Genomic DNA, 18,030 nt, shown 5'->3' on the forward strand with positions numbered 1-18,030 from the left:
TCCATTATTGCCCTAAGTATATTTGATCAAGGTATTAGCTACTGATTGTATGAAGTATTATAATTAGCAAAATATTTTAAGATTTAAAAAACATATAAATCTTCATCATGTCATTGTAGATATTATTTACATATTAGCATAGTGGTATGTTTATGGGGGGAAGTTTAAACTTTTTTTTTAACAATGAAGGTGTGCAATCAAAAAGCTCTTGAGGTCATTATCTAACATAGCCACATTTCCCTTTGTGGATCTGTAATTTCAAAAATTAATTAAAAATTTAAAGTAAGTATCATGGAGAAAGTAAAATAGTAGTTACCAGAGACTGGGGAGGAGAATAGAATGGTAAAGTTTTAATGGATATTTCCAGTTTGGCGTTCCCCCCACCCCAGAGTTGGGGATCAAACCCAGGGCCTCACACATTAGACAAGCACTCCAGGCTGAGCTACATTCCCAGCCCCAGCACTCCATTACAAAGACGAAAAGTCATGCTGATGAATGGTGGTGATGGCTGCAATTATGGAGGTATTTAATATCACTACATACTTAAAGTGTGTAAGATGTAAATTGTCCTGTGCAATCTAAAACAAAAATTAGGGAACAAAACTAGTAAGAACAAAGATTTCTAAATATAGCAAATGTTATACTTTCTTAATTAGAACACAACTCTATTCTTTTATAAATGGTAAAGCAATGCCTTTCTAAACCTAAAATCCTTTTTTTCCCCCTCCAGTAGGTCAAAAATCTTTTACAGAAAAAAAATCAACTTCCTCCTCTCTTCTATCCCAATCCTCTGCCATCTTAAGGGCAACAATGCCTCCCACCCCATGTGAAATGCAGTTTCCTACATGTGAGGAAACAGAGACTGAATCAGAAAAGCTACTCTTTGTCATGTACAAAAAAGAATAAATTCAAAAAAGAAAGAAAGAAGTTACTCTTTAAGCACCTTTTAAACTTTTGTGGTTCTAGACCAAGTAGGCCTTCATTGCTTCAGCTGAATTTTACACTTTCACTCCTAGATTATTTTAACTCTTTTCTCTTAAGCTCTATAATTCTTTCTTGATCCGAATGGCACCACATAGTAAATGTAGAAAGCACAGTGACTGGGTCCTTTTCGTTGAACATGTGTTAATATGAAATATGAATATTTCTTATAGAACTATTCCATACAGGAGATGATTTGCATGACTATTTATCTTCATGAGCATGTAGCTTTGCAAAACCCAAAGCTTTCACTTCCATAGTATACAGGGATTTATGCACACTTAGAAAGTCTATGGAATTTAATTCTTTCTCTCTATATATATTCAAGAGAAAATTACTATAACTCTTTTTTTGATACTGGGGGTTGAACCTGGGGTGCTTAACCCTTGAGTTACATCCTCAGCTCTTTTGAGACAGGACCTTACTAAGTTGCTTAGGGCCTTGCTAAATTGCTGGGGCTACCTTTGAACTTGGAATCCTCATGTCTCAGAATCCCAAATTGCTGGGATTACAGGCATGCTATTATTTTTTAAAAGCCAGTTTGATCTATCATTTTACTTGAGTTTGTCATTATTCCCCACTCATACCCAACAAGAAATTATACCTGTTAAGTACAGTTAAATGCTACAACTCAATAAGGCAATTTGGTATACTCTTCCTTAATATCAGGCCACATCACCCCGCAAAAGAACAAATCCACCTCTCACCTAATCTCATGTACAAGAAAAACAACCCAGGAGTGAGAGACATAATTTAGTCTTTTAAAGGCCATTTAAAATTCAATGACTGCATCGAGGGGCTTTTTTTTCCCCCCACAAAAAATTTTATATTTAACTCATCAGCTCTCTGAATTAAAATTAAGGAATTATTACATATAGCAGTTATGCAAAAACACTTTAGTTCAATGTTTTATGTGGTAGGCAGAATTCTAAAATCCTTAAAATTCTCATGCCCTGGTATACATACCTTGTATAATAATGAATCCCCCCTCCTGGATGGTGGGTGGAACCTGTGACTATGATGGAAATATGATTATTACATTATATGGCAAAGAGGATTTTGCAGATGAATAATTAAGGTTGACTTTGAATTAACCAAAAGCGGGAATTATCACTGGATTCTAGCTATTCACTTAAGCCCTTTAAATCAGGGTTTAAAGATGAGAGGGAGAGAAAGTAAAGTGGTTTAAAATGTGGTTCTGCTGGTCTTGAAGGAGCAAATTGCCATGTTGTGAGGTGTTAGGTTGTAGGACATGGCACCAAAGTGCAACAGTCCCAGGTCAACAGCAAGAAAACAGGAAGCTCAGTCCTATCACCCACAAGGAAGTGAACTGGATAACTTGAATGAACCTCAGATGGCTTAACAGAGTCATTTGAGTGATTCCAAAAGTCCAAGACTCAATAGAGAACACAGTGGGTTGTGTTTGAACTTCTACAGAGTTGTGAACAAATAAATGGTTGTTGTTTTAAGTTGTAAATTTTGTAGTAATTGGCCATGCAGTCATTACATGGGAGTTAACTTATATATAAGGGAAAGGGAATGAAGAGGAAATCGAAAAGGGGGAGTAAAACTGGTGGGAAAGGCTCACAGGTTTTCATGTTGCATGCTCAGTCATTTCACAATTTTGTTGGTTTCAAGATAATCCTCTAGATATCCAAAGAATACACTAAGGTTTCTAGTTATGTATTTCTTATCCTTAAAACTTTACATTTTGGGGTATATATAATAATGTACACAATATTAGTGTATGTGGATAACTCAAATATTCATGTACTTAGGAATTCTGGTTAAAATAGATACTTGTCCCTCAAAATCTCTTATTTCTTCCATCTATTTTAATGAAGTTTGAATCTATTCTAAACTCTCAAATTATTTGGTATTCTTTTAGGCATCTTATAACCCTATAGATTATCTTTCTAATTGCTTCTAGGAACCCAAACAAGTTAATTTTATTGACCAAGGCACTGCCATCAAACATTTGAGAATTAATTTGGGTCACTTTTCAAATCAGAATTCCAGGCCTCTTTCCCCTCCTCCCCCCAGATTTAGGATTGAACCCAAGGTCTCAGCCATACTAGACAAGCAATGTAACATTCCTAGTCCTTAAAATATATAAATATATGTTTTGAGATAGGGTCTAAGTTGTCCAAGCTAGCCTTGAATTTGTTATCTTCTTGCCTCGGTCCCCATAGTAGCTGGGATTACAGATGGTTGTCACTGAGCCTAACTAAATTTCTCCTTTAAAGATCAAATTTAGTAGTTATGTGGTAACCTGGAAATCTGTTTATAATGTCTAAATCATTCTCATTCTTACTATACTGGGCACCCAGGAATACACTCAGCTTAAATAAGTGGAAAGCATGGTTTTTAAAAGAAACATAACTGTATAATTCCTTAAAACAGAATGTGAACTATAAAGTATCCATACATATGTATGTGGGAAGCTACAAAATACAAATTGGAAAGTATCTGAATGTATCTTGCTTTCAGTATTTACTTGTGATATATCATGCCCATGCTGAATGGACATTCTGGAATGCTAAAATATGTAAAGAAATAATTTTTCAAGGTTTTTTTTTTTCCTGCGATAGTATTATGGAAAAGTCTGTGAACTATTAAGCAACCTTTGTACCACATGTGCTTATTCACCAAATTTATTTTTGAACATTCAGAACACCAGATTATGACATTAAAAAGAAAGCACCAAAATTGCTACACATTAATACCTGAGCAGAGACTGAAGGCAAATATTCATCTATAAACTTACACCATAATGTGGAAACATAAGGAAAAAAAATTCACAACACTCTATGAAGCACAATAAGTAGCACTTTTTCTGAATTACAACCAGTTAAATGTAACAATATTAATTACATCATACCAAAAATACACACAAAATTACACATAAGTGTATTTAGTACACCATACATTGTACAAAGTACTGGAGAAGATCATGCATGTTTAAATGGAAAGATCCTCGAGGTGACAATAATTTTTCAATATATATACTACAGGACAAGTTGCTTTGCACTATTAAGTACTGTTATTATGCAATGAACTTTCTGGATGAGAATAAAATCAATTTGCTAATAAATGATTTCTTACTGAGTCTATCTCAGAACAACAAACTTTGTCCTATGTAAAATTTTTAACTGTGATATAAAAATTGATGTAGGTTGAAAGCCACTTATTTACTACATACCCTTGCCCAAATTATTTTCTTGTCAATTTGACCAGGCTTGAAGGAAAGACATATCATCTTTCTATATAGTTTTAGAGAAACCTACCTTCTTGTCTTTGAGGGATGGTAGTGGTGGTAAAATAGGAAGGAACAAATATGTTGAGTCTATGTTCAAAACTAAAATTGAGAAATAAAACACACACTCTGAGAACACAGAAATGTGGGCATCTTTTAGCAGAGAACATGACTGTCTTATAAATGGAATAATTAGAACTTTAATAGAAATTGTGCCATTATTTTAAATAAGCACAGTAAAGATACAAGACTATACATTAAAAAAACAAGCAAATAAAAACTGGAGCCAGTTTTATCTTGGTATCTTAAAAATAATTAGGAAGGAAAAAGAAAACAGAAAAATGTTAAAAATATACATGAATCTGAGTTTAGTTGCTAAAAACCATTATTGGATAAATGAATCTTATTTGACACATACAAACACAAACCTCAACAATCTATAGAAAAATGAATACAGGTCTTAAGAAAGAGCTTGCATCTTTGTTAGACTACTCATTAATATGTCAAAAAAATTACATTTTGAAGATTTGTTTTTCCATGCACAATATATGTTCATAGGTGCCATGACCTTCTCCTAAAATAATGTTGTTGTTGTTTTCACAAAAACTTTAGCCAAACTTAATTTTCTACATCTATGTGGCCTAAGTCAATCTTAATTTGAAAACAAGAACTCTGGAAATTAAGGGCAGCCTCAAGAACAATAGTTCTGCAATATTAAGTGAACTACTAATCAGCTTTTAAAATTTTTCTCCAACTTTAAAGAAAAGGATTTGGGATCAGTTTGAAAAGGCCACCCACAATAAAATATACAGGTATAAAACTGCAGGGCATTTCTTTATCATTTTAAGGCACAGTCTTTTTTACTCCAAATGACTACAAGTTAAAGGTCACAGTGATATATATTTAATTTTGGTCTGGTTTCTCATGGGTATGTTGCTACATTTATAGTTAGTCTTAAGTTTAAGAAACTGTATTACAATCACTTCAAAATAATATATTTAAGTCATTTTTATGTTTTTAAAAATGTAAATACATAATACAATTTCCTAATATATATACACACTAAAAATTGGATTTTCTTCCCACCCCCACAACAGAGGAGGACAAAGTTATTTCTATCAGTTTTACATCAAATACCTATTTGACAATGTAGAAAGCATGATTATGTTAAAATACAGACATCTCCTATTTAGGATAAATTGTTCAACACAGAGGACAAACTCATTCCAAAGGACAGTATATAGTAAGTTCAGATTTTGTACATTGTCTTTTCATTAATATCACCCACAGTCCCCATTAGATAATTGGATAAACTATTATTAAATCAAGGCCAAATATCTCAACATTTGCTTTTCTGTGCTATGTCTTTACTTCCAACAATACTTATTCAAACTGTACAAACATTACTGGGCAGAGAAATGTGATTAAATGATGGAAAACACTATGAAGGTCTGAAACGTCCTTAAAATTTATATGAGAAATTAAAGCATTTCAAGTAGATAAACAGCAGTTTCTGAGCCTATCATATTTCTACTTTTCTCTCACAAGTACTACCATATTAATGTAACCTTTAGCATTAACATTTTGATTGTTTTATAATATTTTCCTTTAAAATTCACATGTTAAAAAGTTTATTTCATTATACTTTGCTAGGGTCTAGTGGATAATTTCCCCATATGACCACATGAAGGGAATGAGTGGAAACATATAGAAAACAAAAGAAATTGCAAACTTTCAACTAACATAAATAAGACACCCATAACTATACAACAAAAATTAATGTCCTATATCACAAAATTAATCAAAACCAAAATTATTTCAAATGATTACGTCAATGATGAAAGGTCAGTATTGGGTGACCTGATTTTTACCAAATAAAATCAAAACATTAAAAAATCATACAAAATATAACATACTGTACCATAATTGAGTATTTTCAAAGAAAAATTAGAATATGGGAATTTTCATGATATACACATTTATTATAAGTCCTAAATGAAGAACACTGAAAAAGATTATTTTTGCTTTAATCCCAATATGTTAAGAAAGTTTCATTGGCACAAATATCCAGAGGTATTTTACAATTTCATTTAGCTTTGGTGGTAAAGTATGTTTACCAGATGAATACAGTTAGAGTTTTCAATACAGAGCTTTGATGCTAATAATAATTCAAATGTATTTTCTTTCTAAAAAAGGATGTAAAAGTCCAATATGAAACAGAATAAGTGCAACATGAAATACAAAATATGCCTATCATTTAGGCTTTTGAACAGTTAATAGCTATGCTTTGTCTATAAACTTTTTTACTCATAACATTACTACTATATAAATACTAAAAGTCAAAATAACATTAAAAATAGCATATGAACTTTACAAAAATGGCTACTTTTAGATTTCCTAAACTAGGATTAGAATTTGAATATGAGAACAAACTTATCCTAATTAAAATACACCAACAGATACAGTTTTTCATAAATGTTGAAAGTTACAATGTACAGAATGTTTACAGATTGATCTGAATCTTATGCAAAATCCTCAGAAATTAACTGGTTTCCTGGTATCTAAAATCTTACATTTTGAGCAGCATAACATGCCAAACACTTTTAGAAAGTACTGTACTTGATTTAAAAAGCATTATCTTAAGACAATTTAATCAAGATGTATCTTAGAATATCACTTAACTTTTGAACAACGCTGTTCACAATTTAGGTGTACTGTCACACTTATATTATTAATGCAATAACAGTTTGTCTATTCTATTTCCAAAATTTTTTCTGTTCTTTGAACTAAGATATAAAATTCAGTTTTCCCTATTCATAATATAATTTATTTAAAACAATATGAATTCTTGAGCAATCACAGTACACACATTTGCACTTGGATCACTGACTCAAATTTTCTTTCCTATTGTCCTTATGAAAAGTAAACACTTATTTTCTCAATTTACTAAAACTTATTGTGAAAGAATCCATGAGTAATGTGTATAAATAAACTTCAGAATTTGAAATGTTCTTAGTTCAAAAAGACTGGGATAAAAGTTCAGTTTCCACATAATTTTGTAAAAGTATCTTCTGCATTTACATTTATTTGCTAAGAAATTTCCTGGCAGGGTTTAATTTCCTGAAAGAAAGATAACTTTTATTGCTCCCTTTTATTCTGGTGAGCAAGTGGCATACTTTCCCAATTGATTTTCCCCTTTAATAAACTTCACAAGGTATTTTCTTTCCTATGGTATACAAATTCAAAAAATCCTATAACACTGAGAAAACACAAAGTGATGATGAAAATAATCAACAAATGCCTCGTCATAGAAAGTCTCAACACCTTTTTGGGTTTTCCTCAAATGGTTTTAGTAACCAGTTCCTAAAACTTCAAATGCAGCACTCTAAGGTTTTGCACTAAACTAAATAATAATATAAGACATTACACTAATTTAGAACCAATGTAAGATGGAAATTAGGCCAAGTGATTTATCTAGAGATTCAGGAATCAGATTTTTATTTATGTTTCCCTATTTTTCCCAGAGCTTTAAAAAGCTACATTGAAAGGTGTGTTTTTTCCTTTTACTTCCTTTTATTTCCCTTGACCACTTTCTTTAAGAAATGCTAACAGGTAGTCAGGTTAAATGAACACATTATACTATAAATGAGAAGGCTGGAGAGTCAAGGAAGCTATAGGAACTAGAAAATGAAAAAAACAACTTACTTTATAACAAGTAGTGTCTAAACGAGTGATGAAATAAGCAGTAACAAACATTTAGTAGGCCTACCTACTATAGTTCCTTATTTTTCTTTACTAAATTATCATGTGGATATTAGTATAGTTAGTTCATCCAAGAAAAGGAATTCCATCATACACATCTGAGTTTATCTGACCAAAATATTAAAAGATTAATCAATGTATTACTAATGTACATGAAAGGGATTCAAAATCAATGTTAAAAAAGGCATAGTGGCAAATATGATATATCAAGAACTACGTAATATTTTGAACCAACAATAAAAATTAAAAAAAAATAAAAATAAACAGCTTCTGTTAAAAAGGAAACTATTTAAAAAAAAAGGCATAGTGGCTTTTTAAAAACCACTGCTTTAAATATTTTCATTCTGGCAAAAATGAAGAAAATAAGAACCTAATTTAACTCTGGCATGAAAATGATTCAGAAATAAAAAAGTTTAACAGGTGCTGATGGTATACCTCAGTGGTAGAGTGTGTTCTTAGCACGTGAGAGGGCCTGGGCTGGATCCCAGGGACCTACCCCCACTACCAAACACCATGTTAATGATTTCTATCATATTATCAGTTCTAGATTATAACAGCAGCAACTCCAGGGAAGGCTTTAGAAACACTGAAAGTATCCAGTGTTTTTCCCTGTCCAATCTATATCCAATCTAGTATCAACAACAATGTCTAGGAATTATTTTATATGCAAAAATGTTTGCTCAAAACTTGATAATTTTCTAAATAAAAATGCCTTAGGAACAGAACACAGAAATTTGCAGAACTAGATTATCTCTAGCTGCCAATAAATAATTTCCTTTTCAGTAACTCTGCTAGTAGATCTGTGCTGTTTTGTAGGGTAATAAAGATTGTAAGCATGTTTCCCACAGTGTGTAATTTAAAGGCCAAGGAGTTTTCCTAATGATAGAAATAATCCATTTTGCTAATCCTCAGATGGAACCTACCTCTCACTTCTGGTAGCTACCTGAATTTAAAGTGCTTGATGAAGACCCTGTCAAAAATGTGTATATGTATGTATATTTGTATACATACAAATATAATGGCTAATGACCTAAAGTACTACTGTTTATAAAATATTTAATTAATTTTGTAGTCCTTAAAATGAAATATTTTGTTGGCTTAAGACTTTAGAACTTGTTGGTAAGTACACTCCCACATATATATGTGGTTTGCCACAAAGACAAGTGTATAATCTAATAAAAATCTCTTTCCTCTCAGGTATCGAACATTCAAGCATTTTGTGGTTTATTATTTTTGCTATTTCTCTCAAACAAATAAAAGTCTGGTATGTCTCTAAGTTTACTATGCCTCCACTTTAATGGTGTTGGTAAGTGATAATATGAATATTGAACAATAAGCATAAAATTGAAAATGACAACAATGGAATCATGCAAACTTACAACCCTCAGGTGAGAGTAAGACCTTCTCTGACTAATGCTAAAAACAAGGACCTGAAGAGAAATTAAGAAGGGAAATGAGTTTATGCCCCACAGTTATTAAAGTGGAAGGGACCCTCTATAGAATTAACAGCTTAGAGGTTGCAATGGAATCCAGATACAATGGCAGATGAAATAAAACTGATTCTCTAGGACGTCCCAGGGTACTAACAAGGACACAATTTTACATGTGTGACCATGGAATCACCAAACTTAAGGACATTACTTAAGAGGTTTGGAGTATTTATAGCACACACATCTAAAAGAAGGGCTCTATGAGCCAGGTATACTTCAGCCTGAGTTTATTCTATGTGAAGGCAAAGAGTACTATTTTCTTGTACTATGCTCCATCACCTTCTTCAAACTCTTGTTATTAGAGTGAATCGAAATTTGCAATGAAATAGAAACGTTACTCTTATTTGTCAAACAGTAATTCTAGAAGTCACATAGGCGAATCAAGATTCTACTGTTAAATCTATTGGCTAACATCCCAATTTATTGAGGTGTATTGTTTATATTTATGCTATTAATATGATAATACCTGTTTACTGTTATCCCATTACAGTATAGTTTCACACATCAAATGTGCTACTACACTTGTGATCATGTTGATTTTTTTTCACAGTAGACAAAAAATGGTGCAAACCTATAGTTGTTTATGACCACTGGAGTTGTTATTTCAATAATCTATCATAGCCTGAAAACCTTTTTGCAACCATGGGTGCAATGAATCAATCAAATGGTATAAACCAAACAAACTACTCCAATCCCAATATCTGTGAGAATGTTCTTTAAATTTAACAACAGATTTCTTAAATGATGCCCTGATATTCACCAAGAATATATGATAACAGAATTTCATTGTTTTGAGTCTGAATCATGTTTCCATCATCATTCTTGCTGTGGTTACCAAAAAGCAGGTCTCCTTATAATTCAAAGCTTTATTTCCATAGATGTAAGAAGACAAAAGGTCTATTCTGTTCACCCTGGCTGCCGAAAACCAACCAAAGACTCTTTGTGGTAATTTAACTTCTGAGAAACCAAACAGAGTGGATTGTGTCAGTCTTTTCTTTCTTTCATTTTTTTTTTGGTCAAATTTTTAGGACTTCTTTTTTAATATGTAAGATTACATATTGAAAATAGAAAACAGATAGCAAATATAAAACAACCTACAGAAGAAAGCTTGATGAAACAAGCAAAATGTTTGATGTGAGACTACAAACAATGTTGCATCTACTGAGTCTCTAGAAAAAGATCCTTGGTATGGCTGATGAAGTAGACTAGGTGATATGCACAGGAGTCCTCAAAGCCAGGGGCCATCATATTTCTCCACTAATTTTACAAAATGACTAATACCTAGATGCCACACCACAAAACAAAACCATGCTTCATCTGTTTTCCTCAAGCATTACAAAACTAATTTCCTATTTTCAATACTGTAAAAATAGACTTGTCTTCTCCAAAGGATCTTGCTGCCCATATTGGTGGATCTGTATGTTCACTCTTATTACTGGCCCTAAAGGCATAAATCATCTTTATCATCATGTAAGTCCAGTCTTACATAAAGTTGCATAATGCATGGAGTAAGAGAGGTATGAAGACAAAGCATGGAACCCTGTATAAGTGTGCTGACCCAAAAGCAATCACACCAACAGCCAGAGGAAGTGGAAATTGTGAGGCAGTCTTCAACAATTTACTGTCAAGAGAGAAATATACATTGTTATGTAAACTGCAATGTGAGTCAAAACAGAATATGTCAATCTTTTATAGTTTTGGGAAAGGTAAGTATTCTAAGTGATTGTAAATGAAATAATTTTTAATATAATAAATTTACCTATCCATGATTTTTTTAATATTTATTTTTTAGTTATAGTTGGGCACAGTACCTTTATTTATTTATTTATTTTAATGTGGTGCTGAGGATTGAATGCAGGGCCTCGCACATAGTAGGCGAGTGCTCTACTGCTGAGCCACAATCCCAGCCCTGTCCATGAATTTTTTAAAAAGAGAAATATGAGCTATATTTTGACCAGAAAAAGGGAAAACATTTCTACTCAGAAAACAGCCAGTTTGGTTTAGTGTTTCAAATTTTAACAACAGAAAAATATTAGATGGACTGTTACTCAACAATACTACTTCTAAAAATTTATCCTACCAAAAATAATGCTATTCACTAAGATATAGCTACAGAAATGTTTATTTTAATCTTAGTCATGGTAACAACAAAACAAGCAAACTCAGAAGGAATTTTTCTTTACTTATTGATTTGTACTGGGGCTTAAACACCCCCGGGGCACTTTACCAATGAGCTATATCTTTTGTCCTATTCATTTTTTATTTTGAGACAGGGTCTGGCAAAGTTGCTGAGGCTAGCCTTGAACTTGCAGTTCTCCTGCCTCAGCTTCCTGAGTCACTGGTGTGTGCCACTGCACCCAGCAGGAACCTTCTTTAATTTAAAAAATGAAAGAACTATGTAAGTTAAGACATAAATGTTTTAAAAACAATACTACTCCCAGAAAAGACTATCACCATTTTACTCTGAAAAGAGAAAGTGCAGATAAGAAGGGTTAAAAAGCTTGCTAAGGACATAAAGATATTGAATGGCAGAACTAATATATGAGCCCCAGGTTGGCTTGATTCCAGAATATTGGCATATATCTTCCAGAATCAACTGAAAAGGCTCCCAGAGCAAACAACCAGTAATGAAAAGCCAAATACTATTATGGAGAATTTAATCATATACAAAAGAAGTCTAATGGCATAATGAACCTTCATGTACCTGTTAGCCAACTTCAAAAATCATGGCCAATCTGAACTTTCACTCTTCCTGTACTTTTTAGAAGTAAGTCTTAGATATCTTTTAAGGGTTAACTTTTTAAAGAAAATAACCCATATTATTACATCCTAACAAGTAAAACTTATAATTAAAATAAGTATAGCATAATTACATAAAAACCCATAATACTGTTATTTTTAGGAATAATTAAATTAACTACAAATAAATAATATGCTTCAGAAATAAAAATAAAGTGTTAAAATAAAGTGTTACATCAGGAAAAGATGTAAGAAAAAGAAAGATTAATGTATCATACCTTGATTTTATTGAAACTGTGTAAGTATTTCCAAGAACTGCCATAGTTGGAATAAGGATAAATGCCAAAGGTTTACATGGATCAGGATTAAGTTTAAAATAATACCTATTATAAAAGAAAAGAAAAACCCCATAAGTCAACAAAACAGAACTGTTTGCTTTAAAAATTAATCAATCAATTAATTAGGTACTAGAGATTGAACCCAGGGGTTCTTTTATCACTGAGTTACAACCCCAGCCCTTTTTATTTATTTATTCTTTGAGACATAGTCTCACTAAATTGCTGAGGCTGGCTTCGAGCTTGCAATCCTCCTGCTTCAGGATACCAAGCTGCTGGGACTACAGTTGTTTGCCACCACACCTGGCTTGATCTTTTTTTTTTTTTTTTTTTAGTACCGGGATTGAACTCAGGGGCATTCAACCGAGCCACAACCCCAGCCCTATTTTGTATTTTTATTTAGAGAAAGGGTCTCACTGAGTTGCTTATCACCTTGCTTTGTTGAGGCTGGATTTGAACTTGTAATCCTCCTGTCTCAGCCTCCCATGCTGCTAGGATTATAGGCGTACACCATTGTGTCTGGTTTATCTTGTTCATTTTAAATTACCAGAATCAATCAAATTCAATAATTTTCAAAACATTCCAATAGCAACATGGATAAAAGAGAGCTCTAAACAGCTCCTGAAATCTTTATATGTACTTTTTGCTCTAGATCATCCTTATAACCCAAGGTTTTATATGGAGAATTATGGTCAGATACTACTAAAGAAATAAAAACACCCAAAATGAAAGACTTCCCTTTTATAATCAGTTTATATCTTAAAGGTATTATAAAGTTTTTAAAAGGCAAATTATTTAAAATACATTAAAGCTGCTCTATGACAGATAAAATAAATGTTTATATAAATTAGCTATCCGTTATCTTTTTAAAATTCAAGGATCTCATCTCTTGTATATATTTGACAGTAATGTCTGTGGCCTTTCAGAATGATAAGTATGTGCTCTTCAAATAATTGCAACTGCAAATCTGTGAACATAAATCTGGATCTTGACTAAAATGAGGGATAAAAAGATATTAACATCTGGTAATCTTTTATTTCATTTATTGAACTTTTTTAGTTCTACCAACTTAAAAAAATATTTTCAATACTTACATACTCTGAAAGCTTTATATTATTTTTTTTGTATGTGTGTGTAGGGGGCTTGACTAGTATTTGGAGGAGATGGCATTTTATTTAGAAATGTACCAATAAGTAAAAATACAAATTGCTCTCTTTTTGCAGATTTTTGAAGGAGGTAATATTCCAAAAGTTTATATTTTTATAGAACAGGAGAAAATATGAATGTACTGAAAATAAATTTCAGGTTCATAGCTTCTTATTCTTAAGGAATTTTCATGGACCATCAGGAATATAAGCAAGTCTCTACTTGAACATATTCTTTGTCTAAACCAAAAAATAATAATAATAATATTATTAAAATAATAAATGAAACACACCTAAGATTTTTTAACCAATAAATTAAAGATGGCATGCTGAGTAATACGATCCATGTTAATAAGTTAATCACAGTACTGTGCATGCGAAGACTGTCTTCAGCATCACTGGCAGATAAACGAAGATGGTGTACTGCAGAGTCTTTATGGTGATTGGATTTTTTTTCACTTCTTCTAGAGTGTTTGGGATTCTATAAAGCAATAAAGTAAAAACATCAAGTACACAAACACAAAACATTAAGTACACAAAAATAAATCAGAGATATTTATTTTATTTAGAATCATAACTACTAACCAGTTAAATATGTAAACCATTCCATTACCAAACTGAAATTACCTATTTAAATGGTACCTAATTAAATGATTACACTTATAAAAGTTTTATTCTTTGACTTGCTATTTTCACTTCTGAGAATATAGCCTCTAGGTAATTGCTCAAAATAAAACTTAAAAGATAATATTTTATAACAATAACAAAAATGGCATAGGTACTAACAAAGGTCAAATTAAATTTAGAATAATTTCAATGTATTTTAATAATCTTTTAAGTTCAGTTTTATTAAAGTTACTTAAAAATTCATAATACTTTCACACACTATCAAATTCTAACCTTTCTGAAAAATAAACTTATATTTTCTCATGTTCTTTCATATTAAAGCTATGTAGAGTTTTTAAAATACAACGTACCACGGGCTGGCTATTTTTAAAAGTTGTGAGGCTGGCTTGCAGATGAACAATCTAGGGGAAAAAATAACTTTAATTTACTTGTTTTGCAAAAAAGGTATAGGAGTTTCTATTAAAACCGAGAAGCACTGTAATCTGAAATTTTAAAAAATCTAAATAACTAAAAATTCATTTATACATTTAAAAACATTCTTTTAGGAAAGATAAAACAACACATACTTGCTACCATGGATTAAAAAAAGGAAATACTTGAAAAAAACAAACAAACAATACAAACTTCCAGAGTATGTAGGGACCAGGATATGTTGCTATACCTTTTGCCTCCTGTGAACCTATGTTTGAATGATACCTTGCTATAGACATTTTCTGTGTCTTATGGATAAAAAATTTGATTATCTTCAATATAAGAAGTACAAATAAAGAAGAAATACAAATTAATAATATACAGTGATAAAATGTTTACAAAAAATCTGTACATTTAATATATTTTAGTTCTTTAAGTATCTTAGAATGTTTTGCTTTTATGTCAGTTGTCGGAAATACCTAACTTAAACAACTATGTTGTATTTATGAATTGAAATAGGTTTAAATATTTTTTCAGATGCACATAAATTCCTTTGTAAAACTGAAAATAATCTATAATGAGCATATATTAGTGTTAAAAGCAGAGGAAAAAGTATTTGTTCAAAAAAAAAGTAATTGTTATCCATGTCAAGTGTCTACACATGAATGTATAGGGTATGCAGCTGTATAACCTCCTGAATTTTCCTGCAAAGTTGTCAGCCTTCTTGGAAGTGTTTTTTGCTTCTTCAGTTTTTTGCTTCCATTATTTTTATCATTATATTCTCATTTTTCTGTAACATTTCTTAATATTTTATGTTGTCTCAGCATGATTAGTAACTTGATTTCCAACTAAATTTTTGCTTTCTCTCACCCATGTTCAAAGAGAGGTACAAAAAAAACCTTTCTGTTACATTTTTTAAGTTATCATTTGCAAATGTAAGAAGCAACAACCTAAAACAGATTATGTGTGTTTTCCTTTGTCTTTTTTTCCTTAGCAAAAACCTCAACTCAAATGAGTAATCTCAGTTATACAGTAACTGTATACCATTTACATAACCAAGATGTTTAGAAAACCTTTATTTAAATCTATTATATAACAGAGGAGTGTTATAATAGTAATTAAAATTTTCATTAACAAAGTCTACAAGGCATTCTACACCTGCCTAACATAAAGCCCAGTCGTTCTGGCTTTACTACTGATTTGACCTACCTTAAATACGTAGTAAAGATAAGAAAGAAGTATGGCAAGTGCTCCACAAGTTGTCCAACTAATTATGATCAAAACAACTGTCAAAAAAGGTAAGTCTGGTGATATCATCTTGATATCTTTAGGAAGTTCAGAGGGTCTGGAATAAGAAGAAAGTTTAAAATAATAGAGTAACAGATATTTATACAGTCACATATAAGAAGAAAACAATATACAGGTTGAGCATCCCTAAACCCAAATTGGAAATGCTCCAAAACTCAAAAGTTTTAGCATTAACATGTTACAAATGGCAATTCCACACCTGATCTCATGTGATGGGTTACTGTTGAAATGCAGGTACACATTAAAAATATTGTATAAAATTATCTACAGGCTATGTGTATAAGGTATATAGGAAACATAAGTGAATTTTGTATTTGGACTTTGTTCCCATCCCTAAGATATCTCATTATGTACATGCAAATATTCCCCCCAAAAATAAGTGAAATCTGAAACACCTGTGGTCCCAGGCATTTCAGAGGACTAATGAACCTGAAGTACTCTGCCAGCCTCTTCTACTTATTAGTATATAAGTGTCATGTGGTAAACATGTGGTAAACAGTATCAATAAAGGCATGTGGTCACATTAATTTAAGTTCCATAATATAGTGTGACAGCTCCTTTCCCATTTAGATACATATAGCTAATACTTATACTAATGAAGACAAAAAGTTAATTATAAACCCTGTGCCATACATCTCCACTCTTGATAGGAAGAACAATTTTCCATTTTTTTAAAGCCTTGAGACTACTCTGATGCTTGTTGGTGTTATTGTCAGACACCCCTGCCAAAAGCACCTCAGAAGGCAAAGTAAAGAAGTACCACACCATAACCCCCATCCTCCATGAGAGTAAATCAGATAACATGTATGATACGGAGGAGTGGCGATGGAAATTAGATTGGTGTTTTACTTCAGATTCTAACTGTGTGTTTGGGCTCTTAATACAACTCTAGATTGTTTTAGCCTCCTTGGAGGTTTTATACATTTCATCTAATAGGATGCTAAATATATTGATTGGTGTCTCTTGCCCTCAGGTTTCATTACCAAATTGAGCATACAAAAGCACTGCAGAGAAACAATCCCTTGTGAGGGATTTACAACCATGAAATTTGTCAAGCGTTCTTGACTAACTCTTGGGCACTAAAGTAAATATCCAAGGTGGCATTTAATTTTCAATAACTAATAAGCTTTGATAAAGGCATAATTTGGAACTAATTCATGCTTTTGCTAGTTATACATCTTTCCTTACAAAATTGTTTAGTGGATCTTGTTGGGAGCCCCTCTGGAAATACATGCCCTTAAGTCCTGAGCAAGAGATACTGAATAATTATTGCACCCCTCAATAACTTGGGCTTTACCTCCACTCAGATAATGAGGCCTGACTCCAGGAGTAGGCGTCACCCGGTGGGTTTGAGTTACACTCACCTGTTCCTTTGTAATCCTACCCCTTGCCTCATTTGAATGGCTTCTCCCCAATAAAACTGGGTTCGAGGTGTGCTCTTTCTCTTTCTTGCCTGCCTTGCCTCCATTGTGGGAGCTGGGTCAGAACCCAAAGAAAAAGGTATTTCTCTGTCTCTGTGTGATTATTTCGTGCCAGCCCAGTTCACCTGGAGTGACCCCGACTGGTTTAGTTGTGTGTCACGGCAGAATCTGATTAAAAGAAGTAGGAAAGCTTTGAGTCATTCATTTTACCTTTTCAAAGTTAGCCATAATGAGGAAAGGAGTCTCACAGATGCAGAAGATAGTAGGCCACTCCAGTAGGCAGTACATGTTCCAAATAGAAAGAGAATCAAGGATACAAGGGGGAAACACATACTCTGACTAGTTAAAACAATGGCATCTAATTCTGGTAACAATAATAAGTCCCATAATTCCTTAAACCATTTATACCTGTGGACAAAAGAAAACAAAATGAAAGCAAAACAATGAATAAACACTCCCAACAACTAATATTCCAGGATTTCATATTTGAGGTGTTTGACCATTCACTAGAGTCTTTAATGTTCCATGATTCTCAATTTATAAATTTATCCTGAA

General features: G+C 32.3%; 1 protein-coding gene across 1 annotated transcript in view; it reads right to left on the reverse strand.

Moving 5' to 3' along the window:
• Positions 1 to 3,619: 3,619 nt before the first annotated feature.
• Pgap1 (post-GPI attachment to proteins inositol deacylase 1) overlaps positions 3,620 to 18,030 on the reverse strand; it is a 76,895-nt gene continuing 62,484 nt past the window's right edge. The window contains exons 22-27 of the mRNA XM_005324349.4: positions 17,686 to 17,883; positions 15,956 to 16,091; positions 14,686 to 14,736; positions 14,002 to 14,189; positions 12,507 to 12,611; positions 3,620 to 11,110 (exon numbers count right to left, since the gene is read on the reverse strand). Coding sequence (XP_005324406.2) covers positions 10,972 to 11,110; positions 12,507 to 12,611; positions 14,002 to 14,189; positions 14,686 to 14,736; positions 15,956 to 16,091; positions 17,686 to 17,883 — 817 coding nt within the window. The 3' untranslated portion in view covers positions 3,620 to 10,971. The remainder of the gene's footprint in view (positions 11,111 to 12,506; positions 12,612 to 14,001; positions 14,190 to 14,685; positions 14,737 to 15,955; positions 16,092 to 17,685; positions 17,884 to 18,030) is intronic.

This window comes from Ictidomys tridecemlineatus, chromosome 7 (assembly GCF_052094955.1).
Source record: "Ictidomys tridecemlineatus isolate mIctTri1 chromosome 7, mIctTri1.hap1, whole genome shotgun sequence".
Lineage (NCBI taxonomy): Eukaryota > Metazoa > Chordata > Mammalia > Rodentia > Sciuridae > Ictidomys > Ictidomys tridecemlineatus.